Below are 26,457 nucleotides of genomic sequence, written 5' to 3' on the forward strand. Positions count from 1 at the left end.
ACTTCCATATCACACTGTAGCTGGAGGTTCAGGTACATCTGCTAATGTAGAATCGCATAGTACTAAATTTGCAGGATACTTTGTTAAAACAGATCAAGGAGAAGAACGAGAACGAGTTCATAGACCATATTCTAGGTGTTCCATCGGTGATCAAGGGAATGATGTGGAGAAATACTTCCAACAACCATGAAAGCCTAATGTTGTCCATTATCCATAACAAAGAAGTTTAGGATGCCGAATATTCCAAAGTATGATGGAACCTCAGATATACGCGATCACAACAGGAATCAAGGGGAATGATCTCACTAAATAGAAGTTTGAATCAGTCCTTATCAATAAGTTCAAAGAGACCCTCACCAAAGGGGCTCTAACCTGGTATTTTCATTTACCCGAAAACTCTATTGGATCTTTTTCTAAACTTGCAGATGCATTAGTTAAAGCTCACACCCGAGGACTCCTTATTATAAGTAAATTTTCTTTTGGAAAACTGTACCACTTGCATGCCATTAATAGGAGCTCTTCAATTTATTAATTTCTAGCAGTTCCCCAATTTAAATTCCAGTTCTGCTGCTGAAAGTGAATGAATTTCGTAGACATACTTATCAAAAGATCAATCAGCTTAAATTCATATAAGCTTTAGGTGAATAAGCTGTTTTACTGTTTGTAGGATTCTATACTATAACATGATGTTTTACAGACGGAACTAACGCAAAGATGGGATATTCCAAACTGCATATGTATTCAACTTCACTGCTTTTCAGGTATAAAAAAAATAGAATAGAAATATGAGCTGAAATTATTTATGATGTGAGTAAGAAAATGTTTAAAAAAACAGTACAATATGTACCTATGTCACAATCCAAAATTCAACTAGTCGTGATGGCACCTAACCCAACCCGCTAGGTAAGCCAATTAACCACAAACAAATTTCAATAACAATCTATAAAGCAATTAAGTAAAGAAATTATCTGAATCTGATACATTCCCCAAGAACTGGTAGTACAAATCATGAGCTTCTAAGAATAGAATTTACAAAGCTAAAATGAAATAAATACATCGTCTGTTTGAAAAGTACATAAACAGAGTTTTATAGATCTAAAGCTACCACGAACAAGGGGCAGCTACAACCGGGACGCATGTACATCTTCAATCCAGCTCCCATCGAACACAGCAACATCAACAACCAACATCTGCATGCAAGGTGCAGAAGTGTAGTATGAGTACAACCGACCCCATGTACTCAATAAGCAACAAACCTAACCTTAGGTTGAAAGTAGTGACGAGCTTGTACCAGGGTCGGGTCCACGCCAATAGCCAACAACAATCCATAACAATTTAAAGCAAATAATACAAGAAGTAACTCAGAAATAAAAATGCTTAGCAAAATCACGATTTCTGAAAATGGTTCTGCCTTTCAAGTACATCACTGGAAACCCAAATCGTTTGCCAAAGTGTCCAAAAATATGAATAAGTTCAAAAATAATAATTTTTCCAAATATCCTTCCACAATAAATAAGATTTTTCACTTTCTTTCCAGATAGCAAGTGTGAAATACCTCTCTATGCCCACATATCAATGTGTGTAAAAAGTCATGAATGACGTGATACCATACAACATGAGAAAAAATGCATCTATATGCCTATATGTCATATGTGCATGCCAAAGCCATGTATCTCAGAGATGAATCATGTGCTCACACTCTCAGAGTACTCAATCCCACTGTCTCGCATTACCTCTCACTATGCTCAGCACACTCAATCACTCAGCAATGTACAATACCCGCTGCGGCATGTAGCCCGATCCATATATGACCATAAGGCCCGTTGCGGCATGCAACCCGATCCACATATATATAGTCGACTGTGCTCACTAGGGGTGTGCAGACTCCGGAGGGCTTCTTCAGCCCAAGCGCTATATCGCTGCGGCATGCAACCGGATCCGATAATATATAAATAGCCATAAGGTTCGTTGCAGTGTGCATAAGGCTCGATGCGGCGTGCAACCCGATCCATATACATACAACCCTCAGGCTCGTTGCGGCGTGCAACCCGATCCATATAAAATATAATCAAAATAACATGCTGCGGGGCGCAACGCAATCCCAAAATGGCAGTCTCACTCAGGCCCTCGGCCTCACTCAGTCATCAATCTCTCCAGTCTCACTCACGGGCTCACAATGTCATGAAACTAGCCCGACAACAATGATATGATGTATCAATAAATAATATCTAAGACTGAGATAGGGTATGAATGCATGGATATGACTGATATGAAATATCAATGAAATCAGTGAGATGACAGTAAGAAACGACCATTATGGGTCCAAACAGTATCGGCATAATGCCTAAACATGATATCTAGCATGATTGACAGCTTAACTACTTTATCACATGGTGAAAACACGGATATCAACAAAGTAGGACCAATATACAGTGCCATGGGAACAACAGAGTCTCAATTCACATGGTGCACGCCCACACACCCGTCACCTAGCATGTGTGTCACATCAACACTAATCACATAATACATATTTCGGGGTTTCATACTCTCAGCTCCAAGATTAGAAGAGTTACTTACCTCGAACAAGCCAATACCAATGCCAAGCAAGCCTAGCAATGCTCCAAAGATGTCATCATGCGCGTTATGACCTCCGAAAGGCTCGAAACTAACCAAAATCAACTCAAATACATCAAACAATGCTAAAGGAACCAATCCCGATCGACAATGATCAAATCTTGAATCAAAATCCCCAAATCGACCAAAAGCCCAACTTGGGACCACACCTCGGAACCCGACAAAATTTACAAAATACAATAACTCATTCAATTACGAGTCCAACCATAATAGTTTCACTCAAATCCGACTCCAATTCGATGTTCAAAACTCAAAAATTCACATTACGAAACTTTAGGCCAAAACCCCCAATTTCTCTTTAAAATTCATCAACCAATTGCCAAAAATGAAGAAAGATTCATGGAATAATATCAAAACCAAGTGTAGAATACTTACCCCAATCGTAGTGATGAAAATTGCTCCAACAATCGCCTCAATCCGAGTCCCACATTTCAAAATATGAAGAAAGAACCAAAACCTTGATTTATAGCTTCTTCCAGCATTTTCGCACCTTCGACACATTAGCTGCTTCTGCGGCGTCACTTCTGCGACATAACCTCCGCTTCTACGGAATCAGTTGAGGACTCGACCCTCGCACCTGCGGACAACATATCCATTTCTGCGACATCGTAGGTGCGAGCCACCATCCGCACCTGCAAAATACCTCGCTCCTGCGCTCCATCACCTCGCACCTGCGCATCCGCATATGCGCACAAATCTCATCTTCTACGGTATTCCTCACCTAGCACTATTTCTGCTCCTGCGACCCCTTCATAGCTTCTGTGACCATTGCACCTGCGCAAACCAGCCGCAGGTGCGGTCACACCAGAACCAGCAATAGCAACATGAAGTAAAATGATCCGAACCTCGTCTAAAACGCATCTGAGCCACTCGGGACCCCGTCCGAATATACCAATAAGTCCAATAACATAACCCGGACCTACTCGAGGCCTCAAATCATGCATAACAACATTGAAACGATGAAGCACACCTCAAATCGAAATCTATGAACTTTGAACTTTCAAATTCAATAACTCGTGCCGAAACATAGCAAATCAATCTGGAATGACTTCAAATTTTGCGCACAAGTCCCAAATAACATAACGAAGCTATTCCAATTCCCGGAATCACAATTCGCATCCAATATCAAAAAGTTCACTCCCGGTCAGACTTTCCAAAATTTTAACTTTCGCCATTTCGAGCCGAATTCAACCATGAACCTCCAAATCACAATTCGGACGCGCTCCTAAGTCCAAAATCACCCAACGGACCTAACAGAACCATCAAAATTCCAATACGAGGTCAACTGCTAAAAGTCAAACTTGGTTAACTCCTCCAAATTTAAAGCTCCCTAGTTGAGAATCATTCTTCCATATCAGTCCCGAATAACCTGAAAACCAAAACCGATGATTCACACAAGTCAAAATACCTCATACAGAGCTACTCACGCCTGTAAACTACCGAGCGATATGCAAATGTTCAAAACGACCAGTCGGGTCGTTACATCCTCCCCCACTTAAACATATGTTCGTCCTCAAACGTGCCAAGAGTTATTCCAAAAGCCATCAAATCGTCGTGTAACCTTACCATGCACATACCCGGGGGTGATCCCATGTCACGCTATCCCGTATAGGTTCGATAACACAACATAACTGAAATTTCTCAATTCAACCTAATGCACAAGCCTTATAATCCAATTTCCAACATCCAGAATTTCTTATAAGATCTGAATCTCGCAACCTGCACACATCCCTCAACAATAGCATTATGGAGCCAACTAATCCAACTCGGTGTAGAGTACACATCCTAATTGGGACTACCAATGGACCCCCAAATCACCTTCGGGCACCCACAAATAGATAAATAAACCTTTGAAAGCCTACAATTGACTGAATCATAACACATACTAGCATCTGGCTAGCTTTGGCCACACTTCACAGTCCACAACCATGAAACAGTCTGCTCCTGAGAACTCCCAGTCTCCAAATCCATAGAACACACGAATCACCATATCTGATCCCAACTCCACCGCTAGAATGTCTAGCACATCGCTCATAACTGATCATCCCACGAGGAATACTTCTAAAATTCTTCCGTGCCACATAGAAAAATTTAAATATCAGCAGTCGATCAACCAGAAGAGTGCCACAAAACCAATAAAGTATCTATAAATCAAAACACAGTGTGCCTCCTGAAATGTACACTCTCTTCAATCAATACCAAAAAGTAATATCAATCACCTAGTCATCTGAAACCGTCTATGATGCCTACGAATTTATGCCCTTCCCTTCCAAACTGACCTGTGACCTTGCAAATGCAAATCTCAATCCCACACAACACATCGCATATACTATGCCATCCTGTGAAGAGTACAAGAATCTCATAATCAACTCTGAGTCACAAGCAGAATACATACCTGTTCAGTCAGAAATCTTCCATTTGATCTCATCCCGGAGAAAATCCCAATACGCAACATATTCCTCACGCCGGTAGGAAATATACTCCTCGAACCATGGTAAAAACCATTGAGAACTCTTCGAAACCCATTTGCACATAACCAAGTTATCAGAACCGAATCTCTCTAACTCAACCCAGCCACGCAGGTCACTAAATCCCGAGAGCATTGCCATGAAACACCTGTGGAGACTAGCCACATCGTAGGTACCTAAAGAACCGATTATATCCATTACTGTGCTGATCCAACCTACTACCAAGATGTCCTATTCCACCAAGTCCTTTCCAAATTGACTTCAAATTGATACTTCTCCTTGCTAGAAAACCACGATCCCTAACCAAAAATCACCACACAAGAGACACTAGTATAAAACCACAACGCCCTAAGGCCCATAAGCCGCTGACTTCCCTCTTAAACACCCCAAAACACCACAATCGTGACACCCACTATAAAGAGACCTTATGTGAACCTAAAATTGTTTCCTTCACCTTCTTGATACTGAAATGCATAATCCACAATGATATAAAATGCCATAAGTCTCGACACCCTCCAATGTAACTCTCAGTTTCTAGCCATATACCAATCATGAAAATTCCAAATCGCTACATATAATTCTTGAATTCATTAGAGCCATTCTCGAGAGTCATCCACTCTCCTCAAATCTCAATTGCACCGCCCCAAACGGGCCAAACGATTGGTGCCCCATTGGCACGATGACACCTATAAGAGTAACCCCACCTTAACGCGACCAAGCAAATTCCTACTCCATGCACACTACATCTTTCATAACTAACCACTCAATCATTCCATAATTCCCATATACCCATAGAGTGTAATACAACCCGTATCCAGAAATTCTCTTACTCGAGTCATCCTAAATCTCAACCCCTGCAGTCATAGCTCATTCACCAGTATACCTCAAACCGAACCCAATACAACACATAATCGTGCAATCAGCTTGTCGATAGTAGACTCCCCTACTTGGCTCAAAGCCATAGATCAAAACACACAACTCACAATGCCCATACTCTATTACTGCCATAATACTGCAGTGAGATTCAAGCAAATCCTTCCTGAGCTCATGTAACGCAAACCATCTAATACTTCACATTATCTGCAAATCTCGCATTCACCCTTGTAATAGTCAAGCCAACTTTCACAAGCGATCCAAACTCAAATTGCTACATATATCATTTACTGGTAAAAGAGAACTCTCTACAAAATATCATAAGGACCACACAACCTCAGGATACCTCGCAGGAGATATCCCATCTGCTCTGCCTCAAACTGACATCTCGCTATACCCTTCCACAGTCACGACTACTACGCAATCACTTAATCTTCTTGATTATGAACTCATCAACAAGACATGAGAATCGACTTCACTCCACAACTAAACAACATGAAAGATCCCTCAATACACCCATAACTCAAGACCATACGCCATATCAAGACAGAAATCAAACACCCAATAGTCCTTTCTACCTCTCAAGTTAACTCTTCTCGTCACATTCGTGCAATCTGAACACATCTCGCAGTCACATCATACTCACCATATAGCTATTTCACCGCTCATTGAGTCAAAAATTCCAGTAATAAGGACACCAACAGACCTATAAGTCCTAAAAGCACGTGCTCACACAATCAAAATCTTTGTGCTCAAGCTACCGTTAAAACCTGACCTCAAGTCCTCCAGACTGGCCCATCATCAGCACGCCTAAACCACATCTCGCACCTCAACCATAGAATCACAAGCCACCGGCACACAGCCGATATCGAGCACTCACATACGCATACGAATGCATGGAAGGAATTCAAAGAGTTACACTTTAAGCTGAATCAATGTGGTACGATAAGGAAAGAAAGATGGAAAGTATATCCTAAATATCCTGTAGCCTCTCGAAGATAGGTATGGACGTCATCATACCGATCCGCAAGACTCTACTAGACACTTGCTTATGACTAATAGAACCTATGAACCTAGAGCTCTGATACCAACTTGTCACGATCCAAAATCTGACTAGTCGTGATGGCACCAGCCCAACCCGCTAGATAAGCCAATTAACCACTAACCAATTCCAATAACAATCTATAAAGTAATTAAGTAAAGCAATTATCTGAATCTGATACATTTCCTAAGAACTGGTAGTACAAATCATGAGCTTATAAGAATAGAATTTAAAAAGTTGAAATGAAATAAATACATAGTATGTTTGAAAAGTACATAAATAGAGTTTTATAGATCTAACGCTACCATGAACAAGGGGTATTCCTTGCTCTCAAAGCTAAGAGGTTGCTTGACAAACACTTCTTCTTTTGGATAGCCATTGAGGAAGGCACTCTTGACATCCATTTGATGGAGAGTGAATTCCATGTAAGTAGCAAATTCTATAAGGAATCTAATTGTTTCCAATCTTGCAACTGGAGCAAAGGTCTCATCATAGTGTATGCCCTCCTCTTGACTATACCCTTGAACCACCAATCATCTTCATCATGTTTGTTTCTGAAGACCCATTTAGTTCCTATCACTGATTTGTCCTTGGGTCTTGGTACCAGATGCCAAACTTGACTTCTCTCAAATTGGTTTAGTTCATCATTCATTGCATTCACCTAGTATGCATCCTGCAAAGCCTCAAAAATATTTTTTGGTTCAATAAGAGATAAAAAAAAGTATCAAAAGCATAAAGGTTCTTCAAAAAAGATCTGGTTTTGATTCCAGAGGTTGGGTCAGTGATTATGTTCCTAATGGGATGAAACATTTGATACTTGTAAGGTTTCACAACCAGCTGATTTTATCTAGATGTTCCTTCAATGTTTTGTGGCTGTGGAACAGGTTCATGGACAGGTTCCCTCAAAATTTGAGGATCCGTTCCCCCTGTCAGGTTGCCTTGGGTAAAAGGATATGTTCCATCACTTGTTCCTTCCTCTAGTGCAGCTTCAAGCTAGACTTTTACTTTAGTTAAATTTCTTACCAGCCTAATTTCTTCATCATCTGGTTCTTTCCTCTTAGAAAGAATGTTAGTTTCATCCAAACTAATATGTACATTACGCATAGTTCTTTTGTTATAAATCTTATAAGCTTTACTATGTGAAGAATATTCCAAGAATACTCCCTCATCACTTATGGGATCAAACTTACCTAGGGAGTCTTTTCCATTATTGTGCACAAAGCACTTGCATCCAAATGCCCTAAGCTGGGATATATTTGACTTTTTCCCTTTAAGTAACTCATAGGGAGTCTTCTCAACAAAAGGTCTAGTCATGCACTTATTTATGATGTAGCATGCAGTGTTCACAGCTTCTGGTCAGAAGCTATGAGGCAATTTACTAGCAAGTGGCATAGTCCTAGCCATTTCCTCAAATGTCATATTCTTTATTTCAACTACTCCATTTTTTTGTGGGGTTCTAGGAGTAAACAAAATTATGATATATGTCATGCTCATCACAAAATTCAGAAAATTTAGCATTCTCAAATTTAGTACCATGATCAGACCTAATTGATGCAAGTTGATTACCTATTTGTTTCTGATTTTTTCTAACAAATGAAATGAACATGTCAAATGCTTCATCTTTAGATGTTAAAAATAGTGTCCAAGTGAACCTAGAGTAATCATCAACAAGCACCATAACATATCTCTTACCACCTCTGCTCTTTGTTCTTATTGGTCCACACAGATCCATATGGACTAGTTCCATCGTCCTGGTAGTACTTATCATTTTCTTGCTTTTAAAAGAGGATCTTACCTACTTCCCCCTTGCACAAGCCTCAAAAACTTTTTCTTCCTTGAACTTAATGTTAGGAAGCCCTATCACCAAATTCTTGGAGACTAGTTTGTTGAGTTGGCTTAAACTTGCATGTCTAAGTCTCTTGTGCCAAAGGAGGGGGATCATTGTCCAAAACACTTAAGCAAGTGAGTTCATTATCTGAAACTATGGACAAATCCACCACTTATACGCTATTCACTCTTTTTACCTTCAAAACTATCTTACCAGTGGTAAGATTTATCACAAAACATCTTGTAGAGGTGAAGGCTACCATGTTACCTCTATCACACCATTGCAATACACTTATTAGACTGTACTTCGTCCATATATCAAGTAGACATTATCAATAGAGTGAGAATCAATCTTACCTACCTTTCCAACCCCAATGATCTCACATGTCTTTCCATTTTCAAAGGAGATATTACCTCATTTAAAGTCCTCAAGTGAAAGGAACTGATTCTTGCTTCTTGTCATGTATTTTGAGCAACCACTATCCATGTATCATATTTGGATACTCCCCTTCACTTGGACCTGCAAAAGGAAATCAGGGGTTAGTCTTAGGAACCCAAACTAGTTTGGGTCCCTTTCTATAGAATAAATGATAAATCTGTTATAAAATAAAAACTATAAAGTAAATACACTGAAGACAAGTATAGAGAGAGATTGATATATTATTCAACTTTAAACTCATATATATAATGAACTGAAATCTCTTCTATTCATAGAAGAAAGGAATAGAAGAAAAGAAGTTACTCTGTAAGCTGCTACTATAAGCTGCTGTGTAAGCTGCTTGCAAGCTGCTCTATAAGTTGCTTGTAATCTCCTACTGCAAGATGCTGTGTAAGCTTCTTGTAAGATGTTATTGTACCAGTTATAGATAATCTTCTACCAGAGTAATATTTATCCACAACGAAGTGCCGAAATGATAATATTCTTCAGGAGGCTTGTTTCCAATAGAGCACTAAATAGAGAAAAATATTTACGATAAAGTCCTATATAGGTAATCTTCTTTAGGAAGCTTATTTATAACAAAGTATTAAATGGACATCCACAATATAATATATTTATAACACTCCCCCTTGGATGTTCATTAAAAGATAATGTCCCTCGTTAAAACCTTACTAGGAAAAACTACGTGGGAAAAAGTCCTAGTGAAGGAAAAAGAGTACACATATTTAGTAATACACCTTGCTAGCTGCCTCATTAAAAATCTTATAAGGAAAACCTAGTGGACAAAATCTTAGTAAGGAAAAAAAAAGTACAACGCATATTTTACTCCCCCTGATGAAAACCTTATTTCAAATATTTAAGTCTCTGCATTTCAATCTTGTATACTATCTTCTCAAAAGTTAAAGTAGGTAAAGATTTAGTGAATAAATCTATCAGATTGTCACTTGAACGGATTTGCTGCACATAGATATTATCATTCTTCTCGAGATCATGTGTGAAGAATAACTTTGGTGAAATGTGTTTTGTTCTATCTTCTTTTATGAATCTTCCCTTCAATTGGGCTATGCATGCCGCATTGTCTTTTTATAAAATTGTGAGTCTTTTATCTCATTCCAACCCACATTTTTCTCAAATAAAATGAATCACTGATCTCAACCATATGTATTCCCTACTTGCTTCATGAGTAGCTATTATCTCAGCATGATTTGAAGAAGTAGAAATAATAGATTGCTTTGTGGAGTACCATGATAAGACAGTACCTCCATATGTAACTACATACCCAGTTTAAGATTGAGCTTTATGGGGATCGGATAAATAACCAGCATCTGCATAACCAACAAGATATGCCCCACCTTTGTTAGCATAAAACAAACCCATATTAAGAGTTTCCTTTAAATATCGCAATATATGTTTAATCCCGTTATAATATTTTCGTGTAGGAGAAGAGCTATATCTTGCTAGTAAATTGACAGAAAATGCTATATCAAGTCATATAACATTAGCAAGATACATAAGTGCATTAATTACAATGAGATAGGGTATTTCAGGACCAAGGGGTCCTCTTCTAGAGGTCGGAACGGATCCTTATTCACTTCAAGTGATCGAACAACAATTTGTGTATTCAATGGGTGCGCTTTATCCATGTAAAAGCGTTTTAAGACCCTTTCTATATAGGAAGATTGATGGATAAAGATCATGTATGCTAAATATTCAATTTGCAGACTAAGGCAAAGTTTCATTTTACCAAGATCTTTCTTATCAATATTTTTCTTAAGATATTTAATTGCCTTTTGGAGCTCTTCTGGAGTTCCAACAAGATTTATGTCATCAACATAAATAACAAGTATAACAAATTCTGTTGATATTTTCTTTATAAAAATACATGGACAAATAACATTATTTGTGTAACCTTATTTCAGCAAATATTCACTGAGCCGATTATAACATATGCGCCCGTATTGCTTTTAACCATACAAAGATCTTTGTAATTTGATCGAATACATTTCTCGAGACTTTGAATTATATGCTTCAAGCATTTTAAATCCTTCAGGGATCTTCATATATATATATTTAATCAAATGAGTCATATAAGTTATGACATGCATTTAAATGGCATGACATCTTCAGGTGTCTGGACTACAGGTCCGATCCTCACAATCTTTTACAATATTGTGCACTATATTGTATCAAATACATCACCGGTGATCATTTTGTATCGGTTCCTAAGCGACATAACTTGTTGAGATCTCATGACTTTCTTTATTTTTAGGTACTTGAACTTCTTATGGAGTTTCATAAAATGTTATGTCGTGAGCTCTTCTAGAGCTTATTTCCTCCTCATTATGATCATTTACTCCTATCATTTTTAAGGATTGTTACATTTTGAACCGATCGGTCTACTACGCTTCATGCGTGCAGTAAACTATATCCTTCAGAACATTAATTTTAATAGAAGCATTTTCAGTTGAAATATGATATTTAATTTTGGATTAGGAAATGCTTGTGACATTTGACTTGAATTATCTTCTGAATGAGGATCATATTAATGATAATTCAATTCATATAGCATATTCTCCAGTTGCTTATTTGTAATGTCCTGGCCGCTTGTTTTGAGTATTTTAGCCTCGATCCCCTATTTATTGCCTCCTTTGTCTTATATTGTGGTTCTGTGTCTTATCGGGGTGTTTGATTTTGGTTTTGGTTTCGGGTGAGTTCCGAAGTGAAATGAGATACATAGTCCCTGAGTTGGAGGTTTAAGTTGAAGGAGTTGACCGTAGTTTGACTTCTATGTAGACGACTCTAAATTGGCGTTTTGATGGTTCCAATAGCTTTGTATGGTGATTTAGACTTAGGAGTGTGTCCGGATGTTGATTTGGAGGTCTGTGGGTCATTTTGGCTTGATTTGGCGAAAACTAGAAGTTTGAAGATTGGGAAGTTTGATCGGAAGTTTAATTTATTGATATCGGGGTTAGATCCCAATTTTAGAAGTTGGAATAGGTCCGTAATATTTTTTATGACTTGTGTGCCAAATTTAAAGTCAATCGGAGTTGTTTTGGTGTGAATTGGCATTGGTTTCGGAATTCAGAAGTTCATAGTTCATAGGCTTGAATTTGGGTTGCGATTCGTAGAATCGATGTTGTTTGATGTGATTTTTGGCCTCAAGTAGGTTTGTTATGTATTTTGGGACTTGTTGGTATATTCGGAGGGGGGCCTGGGGTGAAATGGATTGAATTCAGATCAAAATATGGACTTCTTGGATTGCTGAAGTTCAAGCTTCTGGTGTCACCGCACCTGTGGAGGGATTGGCCGCAGGTGCGGACTCGATAAGGCGAGAAGTTGATCCCAGAAGTGGAGTTGGTCTTGCCCAATTGAGACCGCAGGTGCGGTCTATTTTCCGTATAAGCGGAAGCGCATATGCGGAAGGGGCATCGCAGGAGCAGAGTGGTGTGGGCAGACAAGGGATCACGGGTGCGGTCGAAACTCCGCAGAAGCGGGCTTGCAGGTACGAGCCATGGTCCGCAGAAGCATAATTTCTTGATTTAAGTGGAATCCGCACCTGCGATGATTTTTTCGCAAGTGCGACATCGCAGATGCGATGCAAGGCTCGCAGAAGCGGACTCGCTGGGCAGAAAAAGGAAAATTTTGAGGGTTTGATTCATAATCCATTTTTGGACTTAGAGAGCTCTGTGTGAGGTGATTTCTCGAGGGTTTTTCAAGGAAAACTTTGGAGTAAGGAATCCTAACTCGATTTAGGTTAATTTACATGAATCTATTATTAATTTCATCATTTAACTAGTGTTTGGAGTTGGAAAATTGGGGGAAAATGTTAGAAACTTCTTAGGCTAACATTTAAGGATTTAAAAGGCAATTTGTGGTCGGATTTGAGTAATTCTTGTATGGTTGGACTCGTTATCGAATGTGTGTTCGAATTTTATAATTTTGGTCAGGTTCCGAGGCGTGGCCTGGGTTGACTTTTTAATTCTTTACAAAGATCGTTATTTCATTGTTTGAATTAGTTTCCTATAATTTTGGTCAGGTTCCGAGGCGTGGCCTAGGTTGTTTTGGCTAGATTCGAGCCGTACAGAGTTGGATAATCGAGGGAAAGGCCTACTAGTAGATTGATTTAGCGTGATTTGAGGTAAGTGACTTGCCTAACCTTGTGTGAGGGAATTACCTCTTAGGATTTGTGTTGGTTGTGATAATTGTGATATGTGAAAGCCATGTACGCAAGGTGACGAGTGTGTACACTGGCTAAATATTAAAATTACTGGTTTTAGTTATGTAAATTCCTTTTGTGCCTTAATTGAATTATCTTAACATGTTATATTCATCATTCTTAGTCTATTTTCACATGTCTACTTGTCTTATTCTCTTACATGCTAATTTCCCTACATGTTTAGTTGAAGTTCTTGTTTTTTTTATTCCATATTCATTACTTAATTTTTGAACTCTTTACTTGAAGTTGTTAAATCATGGAATATCTTGTTGTTCAAATTGGTATTGAGATATAAAGGCCATGATTCACATTGAGGCAAAGTGTTAAGTTGTGAAATACCATTCTGTGGAGTTGTCGATATGGTTGTTATTGTTGAGATTCTTGTGTACATTGTGGGTGAGCCATGGGCTCTTTACTGTGAAAATATTGTATTTGTTTGGTTTCTCTGGCAAGTTGTGATATTGGGCACTTGAGGTGCGATTGTGATATGTTGTGGTATTGATACGCATGTAGTGGTATAAGGTTTTGGGGTTGAAATGCATGCGGTGATATAAGATGAGCTTGATACGCGTGCCTAGTAGGGGAACTACTAGAAGTCATGTGGTGTGATAAGATGTGCTAAAACGCGGGCTGCTATTTCGGGAAAATGATTTTCAAAACTAAATGTAAAGGCTCTAGCGGTGATATAAGAAAAGATTGTGAGTTATTCTTGTGATTTGGGACTACGAGGCGGTACTTCGGTAGTGATCCTTGTTGATCCTTCTCTATTTGTTGTGGTTGTCTTTGGTTGTCTTGTTTCCTTGCGTGATGTATTATTTGCTTAAATTCTGTGTAGCTAACTCTTGGTTTACTCCTTACTTATTTCATTTCCTTTTCATTATTATTATATTGTTAAATTTTTTGTCATGTTTCTTATTATTTTTACTAGGGCCTTGACCTGACCTCGTCACTACTCTACCGAGGTTAGGCTTGGCACTTACTAGGTACCGTTGTGGTGTACTCATGCTACACTTTTGCACATCTTTTGTGCAGATTCAGGTACTTCCTATCACTCCCGGCACCAGTGGACTGAGTTAGCATTTGGAGACTTCAAGGTACACATGCCCGCGTCCGCATACCTCGGAGTCACCTTCTATCCATTTCTATATTTTCCTTCTTTACTAGATACAGTTGTATAGGAATTACTTTGATATTGGTATAGAGCTTGTGACTTGTATTTCGCCATGTTTTGGGCAAATATGTATATACTGAGTTGTGGAGATTTTCCTTATGCTAGTTGTTGGATTTTGAGCCTTTAATTATTATTTTGTTTATCTCCGCATATATGTTAGACTTACCTAGTCTTAGAGGCTAGGTGCCGTCATGACATACTACAGAGGAAAATTGGGGTCGTGACATTATTCCATCCCCCAAATGTTAGAAAAACTAACATATATTCCCATCTTCTTTGGGGAATCTATCTTTGTGTATTGTGGTAGAGAAATTAATCATATACCACACATCAAAAGTTATTAGATAGTAGAAATATTTGATTTCTTATCCTAAATCAATTGTGAGGGGAGGACTTATCATATATTATTGGTCTGATGTATACAAGTGTTTTTGTATGCAATTTAGAAACTCTTATACCAACACATGAAGCTTTTGTCTCATTAGCAATAGTTTAGCCATTAATAGAAGATATTCAATGCTAAACCAGCTTGGATATAAACCAGCATAATCAAGATGAACTTTCTTGATTTCATAATCTGAAAATTAGGCTCTTAATTGAGAAAATTAATTTCAAATGCAAAACTGCAGGTTGACAATAATCACACATGTAACCATCTCATATATGCATCTATAAGTGGTTCACATGATAGATGAATGGGCACATATTTACCTTTTATATATTTCAGAATTATGGGTCTTAGTCCCAACTTTAGCTGGTATAATCAATTTATTATGAGAACAAGCAACACAAGAGAATTCTTGAAGAATCTTCTAGTTCTTCAATATATACTTATTAGAATTCTCAATTAGCTCATCATATTTAAACTAGATGGCAAATAAGAACTTCCAGGTTATCATGGCATGTACTATCTTTTGGTAAACTTCTAGTTTACTATGGCATAAACTTTTGTTTCAGTAAATTTTTGATTTACTGTGGCTACTTTTGTATCGGTAAATTTCTGATTTACTATAGCTACTTTTGTCTCAGTAAAAACTTCTGGTTTACTATGACACGTGATGTAGTACAAATTGAAGAATAAGGTGGGTAGCTTCTCACATACATATTTACCCCCTATGATTGTGGAAACAAGAAGAGTTTCAATCTTTTAATCATTTGTAGTCTCAGTATTAGTAAACTTCAGGTTTATATGCTACTGAAAGTATTAGTAAAAAAGAAAGGATGTTGCTCTATAAGCTGCTAGTGCAAGCTGCTGTGTAAGCTGCTTGCAAGCTGGTACTACAAGCTGCTGTATAAGCTGCTTGTAATCTCCTACTGCAAGCTGGTATGTAAGCTTCTTGTAAGTTGTTATCATACTAGTTATAGATAATCTTCTACATGAGTAATATTTATCCACAACGAAGTGTCGAAATGATAAGCTTCTTCAGGAGGCTTATTTCCAATAGAGCACTAAATAGATAAACATATTTACAGTGAAGTCCTATATGGGTAAGCTTCTTTAGGAAGCTTATTTATGAAACAGTATTAAATGTACATCCACAATATAATATATTTATAACAAAATCGAAAAACAATTTGCCCAATTTGCCAGCCTATTTTTTCTTAAAACAAAATTTTTATTCTTTTGATCTGTATTTTCTTTTACAATGCAATCACTCTTATAATGACCAGTGTTATCACAGTGTGTGCAAACTTTATTCTCAGGGAGTGTGAGGTACTTGCTTTTGGGATCCCACTTAGGTGCTGAGTTCCCAAAGCCAAATCCTCTTTTGTTGCTACTATGATGTTCTTGTAGCCATGAAAGTGCATCAGAGGACCTGTTTCATTTACAAGTTCTTTCTAGCTCATGCTTAACCTTGTTCAGGTCCTCCTTTATGACTCTTACTTGTTCATCCCTTTTATACAACTCATATTTCGTTTTACCTACATTCTCTTCTAAAGTGAATTATGTGTCACCATCTATATTTTTACATGTTCCTAATTTCAATTTTAGATTTTCAAATATAAGTTCTAGGACAATTGTATCAAGTGCATGAACGTGGTTCTTCAACACAGTATTTTTACTTTCAGTTTCACAAGCCCTAAGTTTAAGGTTTTTGCACTTAGCCTTCAAAGACATATTCTTTTGACAGTTGTTCCTTTTTATTATTCACATCCTCAGACTCATCAATCAGCTCTAGTAGTAATTCAGACAATCTTTCTTTAGATAGAAATTTAATGTTGTGTTTGAGATGAAAGACACTTACCTCAGCTTCTTCATCAGATTCTCCAATAGCCATTAGTGCTCGTTCATCATCGTCATCATCATCTGAGCTTTCTTCCTATGCAGCTACCATAGCCTTGGTTGATCCTTTGTTATTGCCTTTCTTGGGATGAACTTGTTCCTTCTTCCCGTTCCTTCTTTCAGCTATTTCCTTCTTTCACTCAATCTCCCACAAAGGAAAGTTCTTGATCATGTTATCAATCTTTCCACACTTGTAGCAACCATCATTGGTTTGCTTCTCCGGAGCTCTTGCCTTGCGGTAGTTTCTACTTCTTGAAGAACCTTTTCCTCTCCTTAGGTACTTCTTGAAGTCTTTGGTGATCATTATCATTTCATCATCTTCCAGATCAAAACCTTTAGTGATTCTGAGTGCCAAACTCTTTTCCTTCTTAGGTACATCCACTTTCATGGCTTGTCTCCTAATTTCATAAGGAGTGATATTTCCAATTAATTCATCTAAAAGGAGTGTAGCAATGTTCTGAATAGCAGTGATCTTGCTTTCCTACGTAATTGGCAAGACCCTTATCAACCCTTTCTTCTTCAGGGATAATCCTGCCAAGAGATTTTAGTTCATTTGTCAATGTAGTGAACCTTATGTACATCTCTTGAATGGTTTCTCCATCCTTCATAGAAAAGTTTTTATACTGAGAGTACAATAGACTTCCTCTTGATCTCTTCACCTGAGTTATTCCTTCATGGGCCACTTGCAGTGTGTCCCAAATTTGCTTAGTAGTGGAACAACCTTGGATTCTGTTGTATTCATCTAGACCAAGTCCACAAACAAGCTATTTCTTCGATTTGGCATTCTTTTTCCACTTCTTCAAATCCTCAACATTGCAATCAGCTCTTGTCTTTGGCATATATACTCCTTCAACATTTTTCTTCAAAGTAGCTAGTGGACCATCAGTGACAATGTCCTATAGCTCATAGTCATCTCCCTGTATGTGATCTATCATTCTTGACTTCCATCAAGAGTAGTATTGGCCATTAAAGAGTGGTAACCTAGCAATGGATCGCCCTTCCCAATTTTCAGGTGGTTCACTCATCTTCATCTTCTCCGAAGGTGTTCACCTCTTCAAGAATAACCAGCTCTGATAACAATTGATGTTTTATACTTCAATACTACACAAGAAGGGGGTTTATTTGTGTGGTGTCCAATTGTTTCACGTGCACAGATTATAGAAGGACATGGTTCTTGCATGAAATCCGTACACTACAGTTGCAGAATAATAAATGCAGAAAGTAAAGAACACAAGTATTTTTACGTGGAGAACACCCGGCTAAAAAGATAAACAACCACGACCTACTTCCTAGTAGAATTGTTTCCAACACTTCACTAAATCATTGAGTGAAACATCAACGTTTACAAAACTCTTGTAAACCTAAGGATTACCTCTAACCCTTTGTGGCAACCAGCCTCAGGCTGTTACGACAACTTCAAGTTAACTCTAACTTGAACAATACAACTCAAGATTCCTAGTAGAAATACTTCTAGAGAAAGCTGGAAGGTACAACTCAAAAGCCCTACTACAATTGAACTAGAATAAAAGATAGACACATGGAACTAGTTCTTCTATTTAATTCATGTAGCTTTAGGTTCGCACTTTTGAAACACACAAGAATTGCTTACAAAATGCCTTGCTATTTGCTCTCAATTCCTACTTATCTTCAGTGTATGTGTGTACCTGTAAAAGAGAACACAACTGATATATATAGAGTTAGTGGAGTAAAGATTAACTAGAGTTCTAATATTTTACTCTTTCATGGTGGAAGAGTTTTAGTTATCTTCAACTTCTAACTCCTCCCTTATCTAGGATAGAGTTCTCTTCAAGTAAGGAGTCCTGCTCCTTATCAATTATGCCACCTTTTCGTTTAGGAGATATCATATATAACCACTTATGCTTATCCCCTTCACGTGCATGTCTTGTGCTTGAATATGCCTATGCCATGTGTACACTGTGTATGAACCTGGTTCATGCATGTGTTCCTTTGTCAATCATCAAAATAAAACTTACTCAAGTCAATAGGGGTAAAATACAATACCTGAGCGGAGCAATATTACTATTATAATATTAAAATTCGGTAGTGTCAAGAGACTACTACAACTTCAAAAGAAATAATACTCTTTATTTTAAACACATCACTATGATATTACTATAGCTCATTATTTATCTCACAGACTATAATCTGTGGATTAGTCTCTCTAACTCTCTGTTGCTTCTCTCGATTTTGTGTACTCAAATGAACGGACAAAGATCTTATTTATAGGAGTGATGAAGGACCGCCCATAGAACCAATCAAAAGATTGGATTTCATATGCAAGATGCATATTGCAGTTGCAAATCTAAAACCGAAATCTGTTACAAGACCAATTTGCTAGATCCGCCTAGCTTGCCTTTCGTTTAGCCAATAACATTTTTTTCTTTATTTATTATTTTTATTTATTTATTTTAGGGACCCCACAGCCATGGCATACGGTGAAGTACATGATGATCAATTTAGTCACGGCTCTGTTTTCCTGTATAACGGTACAGTTAAATTTATACGTGATTTCTAGACAAGTGAACTAATTTGATCTTGAAGTAATATAATAATCAAAGAAATACACAATACTTAGCCTTAGAATGTATATGAAATAGCAATGACGATGATTCCGTGAACACGGTTTTCGAACACAGTAATGATGAGATCAAAAAGGAAGAAAGTGAAATTGTATAAAGCTTTGTATAGAATATAGTATATGTTCTTGCCAGAAAATTTGTGTACTTTAGAATAGTAACTGAGCGCACTATTTATAGTTATGCCTAGGGAAAGAGATCCTAGGATCATGCCCTCCTTTAATGCCAATTATGAGGACCATTGATGAAGATGTAACGTTGAACATAAATGCCAAATTCTCTGTAACGGACCGTCGCTCTTAATACTGTAGAATATTTCTTAGTAAATGCTACCGGGCGGAGAGCATTTAATACACCTTTATGAACGTTATCCTTTCTGGTGACAAGCGGAGTGGCTGCGTTCGGTCCTTAGCCATCCCATCTTGGATTCCACGTGTCCTCCTTTTAGTCATCTACGTGTCATATCATATTTTACCCTATACAGATAGTCCCCCTACTTTCCGATGACATAATTTTATGTTACCGAGAAGTTGGTAGAAATACCCTTTCCGGTGACCGTTCATCCCCTGATATTTGCACCGTAAATTGGAATCCCTCTGGCTGGAATTAGACCTCATAGTTTTCGAGAATCGTGCTTCTTTAATATTCTTCAGGGATGACACCAATTTCACTACATTGACGTTGAAGTTATATTCTGATAACCTAGGGTAAGAAAGATCTCGAGACCCCAACGTTTGTTTATCTTGAAGTGATCTATTGTTTCGACCACGACCAGTCCCTCTGTTAACGGTGAACTTATTTTCTGCTCGAAAATTTCTTCCACAGCCTTCGGTACGCTCGTAGGGCAAAAACGGACCCCTCAAAATCCGCTTATCCGCGTCGTGGTCATCCTTTTATTTTTCTCTGTTTTTCTCCCATCCTTTGACCGATGATGTAGAACCGACCTGGTCATCTTAGATCCTTATCTTTGACTCGTACCAGTTATGAACATCTGCCCAGGTTGTTGCTTGAAACTCAAGCAGGCTCTCTTTTAGCTTCTGGGAAGCGTCTGAACTTCTTGGATTCAATCCTTTGGTGAATGCTTCAGCTGCCCATTCATCCAGGACGGCCGGGAGCAACATTCTTTCTTTATGGAATCGGGTAACAAACTCTCGTAATAATTCTGATTCTCCTTGTGCGATTCTGAATATGTCGGCCTTCCGGGCTTGCACCTTTCTAGCCCCAGCATGAGCTTTAATGAAAGATTCTGCGAGCATCTCAAAGGAATCTATGGAATTCTCGGGCAGTAATGAATACCACATAAGGGCTCCCCTCATGAGAGTTTCGCCGAATTTCTTTAGCAACACAGATTCAATTTCTTGAGGAGCTAGATCATTCCCTTTCACCGCCATTGTGTAGGTGGTAATATGTTCCTACGGGTCTGAAGTTCCATCATACTTTGGAACTTCAGGCATTTTGAAATACTTCGGGATTAGTTCTGGTGCCGTGCTTGGCTTGTACGGTAATTGAACATACTTCTTCGAAGTTCGGACCTTTCAATACTGGGGGTGCGCCCGGGATTTGATCCATGGGGGCATTTACTTCCCTCATGAACCGTAAAAGCTCATCTTTTAATGAATCGTTCTCGTTGTTAAGACCTGGTCTGCTCCCCCAGCCCCATCGATGCCAACTTCACCCATGGGAGTGTTGTTGTCGACTCTCTACGTTGTTTGTTCTGAGGGAATAACGGGAGGAATTGGATCGCGCCTGTTTGCATTGTTCGAAGCACCTAATAGTGCCTGCTTCAATTCCGTCATAACTCGATCCTGCAGCATGAGATGGCCTAGAATGATGGCATGTTGCTCTTACAGGAACCTCACAACATCCGCTAGTTGCTCCTCATCAGCATCATCGGGAGTTGTCTCCTGAACCCGTCGGGGTATCACCTGTCATGCACTGGTATGGTGTCATTCTCCTCATTGTGAGTGTCACTCATTGAATCCTCGAAATGAGGATGACCCCCCTTGAATTTCAGGGTTGCGTGCATCGTTAACAGTGTTATCTGCCATTTTATTTTGTAATTTTTTCTAAGACAAAATAATCAAAACACGTTAGTAAAAAAGGCAAGGATCAATTTAATTGCATGTCTGTCTTGGCCCCACGGTGGGCGCCAAACTGTTTTGCCCGTAAAATAGTACAGTTGAATTTATACGTGGTATCTAGACAAGTGAACTAATTTGATCCTGAAATAATACAATAATCAAAGAAATATATAATACTTAGCCTTAGAATGTAGATGAAATAGCAAAGACGGTGATTCCGTGAACACGATTTACGAACACAGCAATGATGAGATTAAAAAGCAAGAAAGTAAAATTGTATAAAGTTTTGTATAGAATATAGTATATGTTCTTGCTAGAAAATTCGTATCCTTTACAATGGTAACTGAGCTCATTATTTATAGCTATGCCTAGGAAAAGAAATCTTAGGATCATGCACTCCTTTAATGCCAATTATGAGGGATATTGATGAAGATGTAACGTTGAACTTAAATGCCAAATTCTTTGTAACTGACCGTCACTCTTAATGCTGTAGAATATTCATTAGTAAATGCTACCGGGCGCAGAGCATTTAATACACCTTTATGAACATTATCCTTTCCAGTGACAAGCGGAGTGGCTGCGTTCGGTCCTCAGCCATCCCATCTTAGATTCCACGTGTTCTCCTTTTAGTCAGCCACGTGTCATATCATATTTTACCTTATACAGGCTCATGGACTGAAACTTACAGTTTCGATATGATCCGAGTGACCAGAATCATCAAGCATGTAAGTATTATTGCTGGCTAATTTGTATGATTAACATAAATTTGTTTTCTGGAACCAGAACAAAGAGCTCACTAATAGATTTTATTATACATGTGTTACTGCTATTAGAGATACAAGGAAATTTGCAATTTTTCTTGGCTAAACACATCTAACTTTCTGGTACTACCACTGAGGTATTCTTCCATTTAACTTTACTAATTTACAAATTTCATGGCTGGAATTAAGTCTAGCGAGTATTTATATTGTTTGTTTTTAGTTGAATGACAATATCCGAACTCCAAAAAAGGTGTATGAATCATAAATTACAGGTAGCGAAATGCATACAAAATGGATCTCTTGAAGAAGCATAAAACATGGTAGAAAACATAAATATGTTCCTTTGTGAAACCATACTTAAACAGTGTAGAACTGACTATTTTGATATAAATTACAGGCAGTGAAATGCATACAAAATCCAAGTCATGAAATTTTTGCCACCCCAAACACAACAGACATATAAATACTAATTAGGCTAGCTAGCCAATGGAAACACGCATCGTTTAGCGCCTGGATATTGCGACAGCTGACAAAATGATAAGGAGAACAAGACACACCATCGCGCCAAAGGAGCCAATGAGAGAACCAGCAGATCGTTGGCAGAAATCTGTATATTGTTGGCAAATTGAAAACCAGTTTGCAGAAGAATTCCCATTATGTGCTAAATACACAATGGCGGCTGCTGCAGAAGCTCCAGATGTGAGAAGAGCCAACATTATCTTCAAAAGGTTCAAATGTCAGGTATATGATAGATATCAGTATTACTCAATAGCTTTAGCAATTCATGGGGAAAATCGTGTACACTTTAGTAAACGGACTTTTAATTACCAGGCCATCTAAAAGATCATTTGTCCATAATAAGTTGATCTACTTAATAAATAAAGCAACCTACTACTACTGTAATGTAAAAAATTGTAATTGTCCGTATACATAAGTAAAATCTGTTAATAGTCCGTATTTGTAAAATAAATTTTGGAAACTTTAACAAAGAAGAACAGAAATAAAGAAAAAGCAGAATTATATCCGACCCCACTAAATTCACAGTATTTCCTTAAAAAACTTAATCACCTCCTAGTACTCGAAAATTGAAATTATTTTCTCCCACGATAAAATGGATAAACCATACTGGTATAGTGGTACTTCAAATAATAGTGTATAGCGAACACAAATGGCGGCAGTGAACCACACTTACTTTATTTTGTAAGAAAAACAATGCAGAAAGGAAGAAGAGATTTAAGAACTTTCGTAAGGAAATTCTAAGGAAATGGTCTGGTATTTATAGCCAACAGGTTGGGTTCAAACCGAAGAGTTGTAACTCTTTATTTAAGGTTGTAACTCGGAAAAGATATTTTACGAAACGATTATTTACGTAAGCCGCCAATTTCAAAATTTAACAGGAAAATAAAATGGTGACTATATCCGATAACCAGTTTGGGTTCATGTCGGATCGGTCGACTGCGAAAGTTATCTACCTTATTAGGAGGTTGGTGAAATAGTACATGAATAGGAAGAAGGATTTGCATATGATGTTTACTGACATGGAGAAAAGCGTATGACAAGGTACCTAGGGAGGTTCTTTGGAGATGCATGTATGCAAAAGGTATGTTGGTCGCTTACATTAGGGCGATTAAGGACATGTATGATGGAGCTAAGACTACCGTCAGGACAGTGGGAGGCGACTCTGAGCATTTTTCGGTTATTATGGGGTTGCAACAAGGATCTGCACTCAACCCATTCTTATTTGCCCTTGTGATGGACGCACTGACGCATTATATTCAAGTGGAGGTGTCATGGTGTACGTTATTCCCTAACGACATAGTTATAATTGATAGGTGCGAGGCGGCATTAACAAGAGGCAAGAGGTTTGGAGACAGGCCCTTGAGTCTAAGGTTTTCAAGCTAAGTAGGACAAAGACAGAATACCTAGAGTGCAAGTTTAGCGCCGAGTCGAGGGAAGCGGGCATGGACATGAGGCTTGAATCACAGGTCATCCCCAAGAGAGGCATTTTCAAGTACCTAGGGTTGGTTATCCAGGGGGATGGGAAGATCGGCGAGGATGTCGCACACCGTATAAGGGTGGGGTGGATGAAATGGAGGTTAGCATATGGAGTCTTGTGTGACAAGAAAGTGTCACTGTTACTCAAAGGTAATTTTTATAGAGCGGTAGTTAGACCAGCCATGTTGTATGGGGCAGAGTGTTGGCCAGTTAAAAAATCACATATCCAGAAGATGAAAGTAGCTAAAATGAGGATGTTGAGATGGATGTGTAGCTAAAATGGATAAGATTAGGAATGAAGTTATTCGGGAGAAGGTGGGCGTGACTCTTATGGATGACAAGATGCGGGAAGCGAGGCTCAGATGGTTCGGGCACGTGCGGAGGAGAAGCCCAGTTGCCCCGGTAAGGAGGTGTGAGCGGTTAGCTTTGGTGGGTACGAGACAAGGTAGATGGCGGTGTAAGAAGTATTGGGGAGAGGTGATCGGGCAAGATATGGCGTGGCTTCAGATTTCCTAGGAAAAGGTCCTTGATAGAAAGATGTGGAGGTCGAGCATTATGGTTGTAAGTTAGGATGTAGTTGATCAATTTCTACTGTGTACGGGGTGTGAGGCTAGCCTGATAGGGTTTCGTCTTAGATTGCTAGTGGTGAATGTTGTGTTCACACTATTTTGCCGTTTTCCATAGTATAAGGCCTTATTTACTTATTATTGTTATTGTTTTTCATCTATTTTCTGGTTCTTATGTCGATGTTATTATTTTTATATTTTCTGTTGATGGTACTGATGTATTTGTCTCTTTTCGTCTTCTTGAGCAGAGAGTATTTCAGAAATAGTTTCTCTACTCCCTCGGGGTAGAGGTAGGGTCTGCGTACTCACTACCCTCCCTAGACCCCACTTGTGGGATTTCACTAGGTTGTTGTTGTTGTTGTTATAACGGAAAAATAAAACAGGAGGAAAAATTAAATTATAGTTTGAGAAACGGTTGATTTGGATTTAAAATATTACTCTAATATAATCTTACTAATATTGAATAAATAATTTGGTTCAAAAAATTAATCAATCAAATCATTTGACCAAATCCAAAGCCGAAACCAAATCCGAGCGACAAAGACGGCGCGAGGCTAGACTTCTTATCAACTTCTTAAGAGGTAGAAGAAGTGCATTTATATATATACCTAACAAATGACAGTGGGAGGGAAATTCAAAGATTCATTTCCCATTCACACTATTTTGAGCCATTCACACTATTTTGAGCCAAAAACCCAACAAAATATTTATCGCTTATAATAAAATAAGATAAAGAACAAGTGAATCTATTACCGCGTCAAGGAAGATGAGCAAAATCCGACTTTTTCCTGCTCTGCTTCTGATAATGTGAAAGATGGAAAATGGGAGAGAAAGAGCAAGATATGCACAGATTATTGCATTCACAATCACGAACAACCTTTGTTTTACAAAAAAAAAGAGAGAGTTAACCTTCTCTATACATATGCATCAAAATAAGAAATGTAGCGTTATATCTCACATAATATACAAATATGGACTTACTTAAATGTGTCAAAGTCATCATATTGAGCCGAAAATTGCACAAGCTGTGTGACAAAAGGAAGAGTTTGCTCAGCAGTTCCCATTGCCACAGCACCTGCCAATGTTCCTACAATTGCAACAATACGCAAAATGAGATCAAATACAGATAATCCTCTATTCACTCCATGATAGTGCCCTATAGCCTTAGATGCTTCTCCAGATTCAGTCGATACCGCCTTCATCATTCCTTTTCGATATAGCTAGCTCAAGTTTCTCTATTCACTCTGTATGATTTGTTAGCTTGTAATATGTGCTTTAGATTGATCATCAATTTATAATATGCATACTAAGTGCTTTAGGTTTGCTGACATCTAACTTATCTGGTCAAATTATATGATCATTCTTAAAGTAGCTAACATATGCACTTATATTTCCAAACCCTTTACCTGCTCAACTTTAAGATAGGAGTTAAGACAATGTACAGATTTTTCCATATTATTAGTGTAGTTTAACCTATTATATCAAGTTACTGAAGTGTTATTT

At 38.2% G+C, this 26,457-nt stretch overlaps 1 protein-coding gene across 1 annotated transcript; it reads right to left on the reverse strand.

Annotated features, from left to right (window-relative positions):
* Positions 1–22,711: 22,711 nt before the first annotated feature.
* LOC104097588 (casparian strip membrane protein 2-like) lies at positions 22,712–26,211 on the reverse strand. Its single transcript, XM_009604173.4, has 3 exons — positions 25,936–26,211; positions 25,708–25,831; positions 22,712–23,112 (listed from the first exon to the last, which is right to left on the reverse strand). Exons 1-3 carry the CDS (start codon positions 26,157–26,159, stop codon positions 22,897–22,899), a joined length of 564 nt encoding a protein of 187 aa, XP_009602468.1. The 5' UTR covers positions 26,160–26,211; the 3' UTR covers positions 22,712–22,896.
* Between the last annotated feature and the right edge of the window lie 246 nt (positions 26,212–26,457).

Source organism: Nicotiana tomentosiformis, chromosome 4, assembly GCF_000390325.3.
Source record: "Nicotiana tomentosiformis chromosome 4, ASM39032v3, whole genome shotgun sequence".
NCBI lineage: Eukaryota > Viridiplantae > Streptophyta > Magnoliopsida > Solanales > Solanaceae > Nicotiana > Nicotiana tomentosiformis.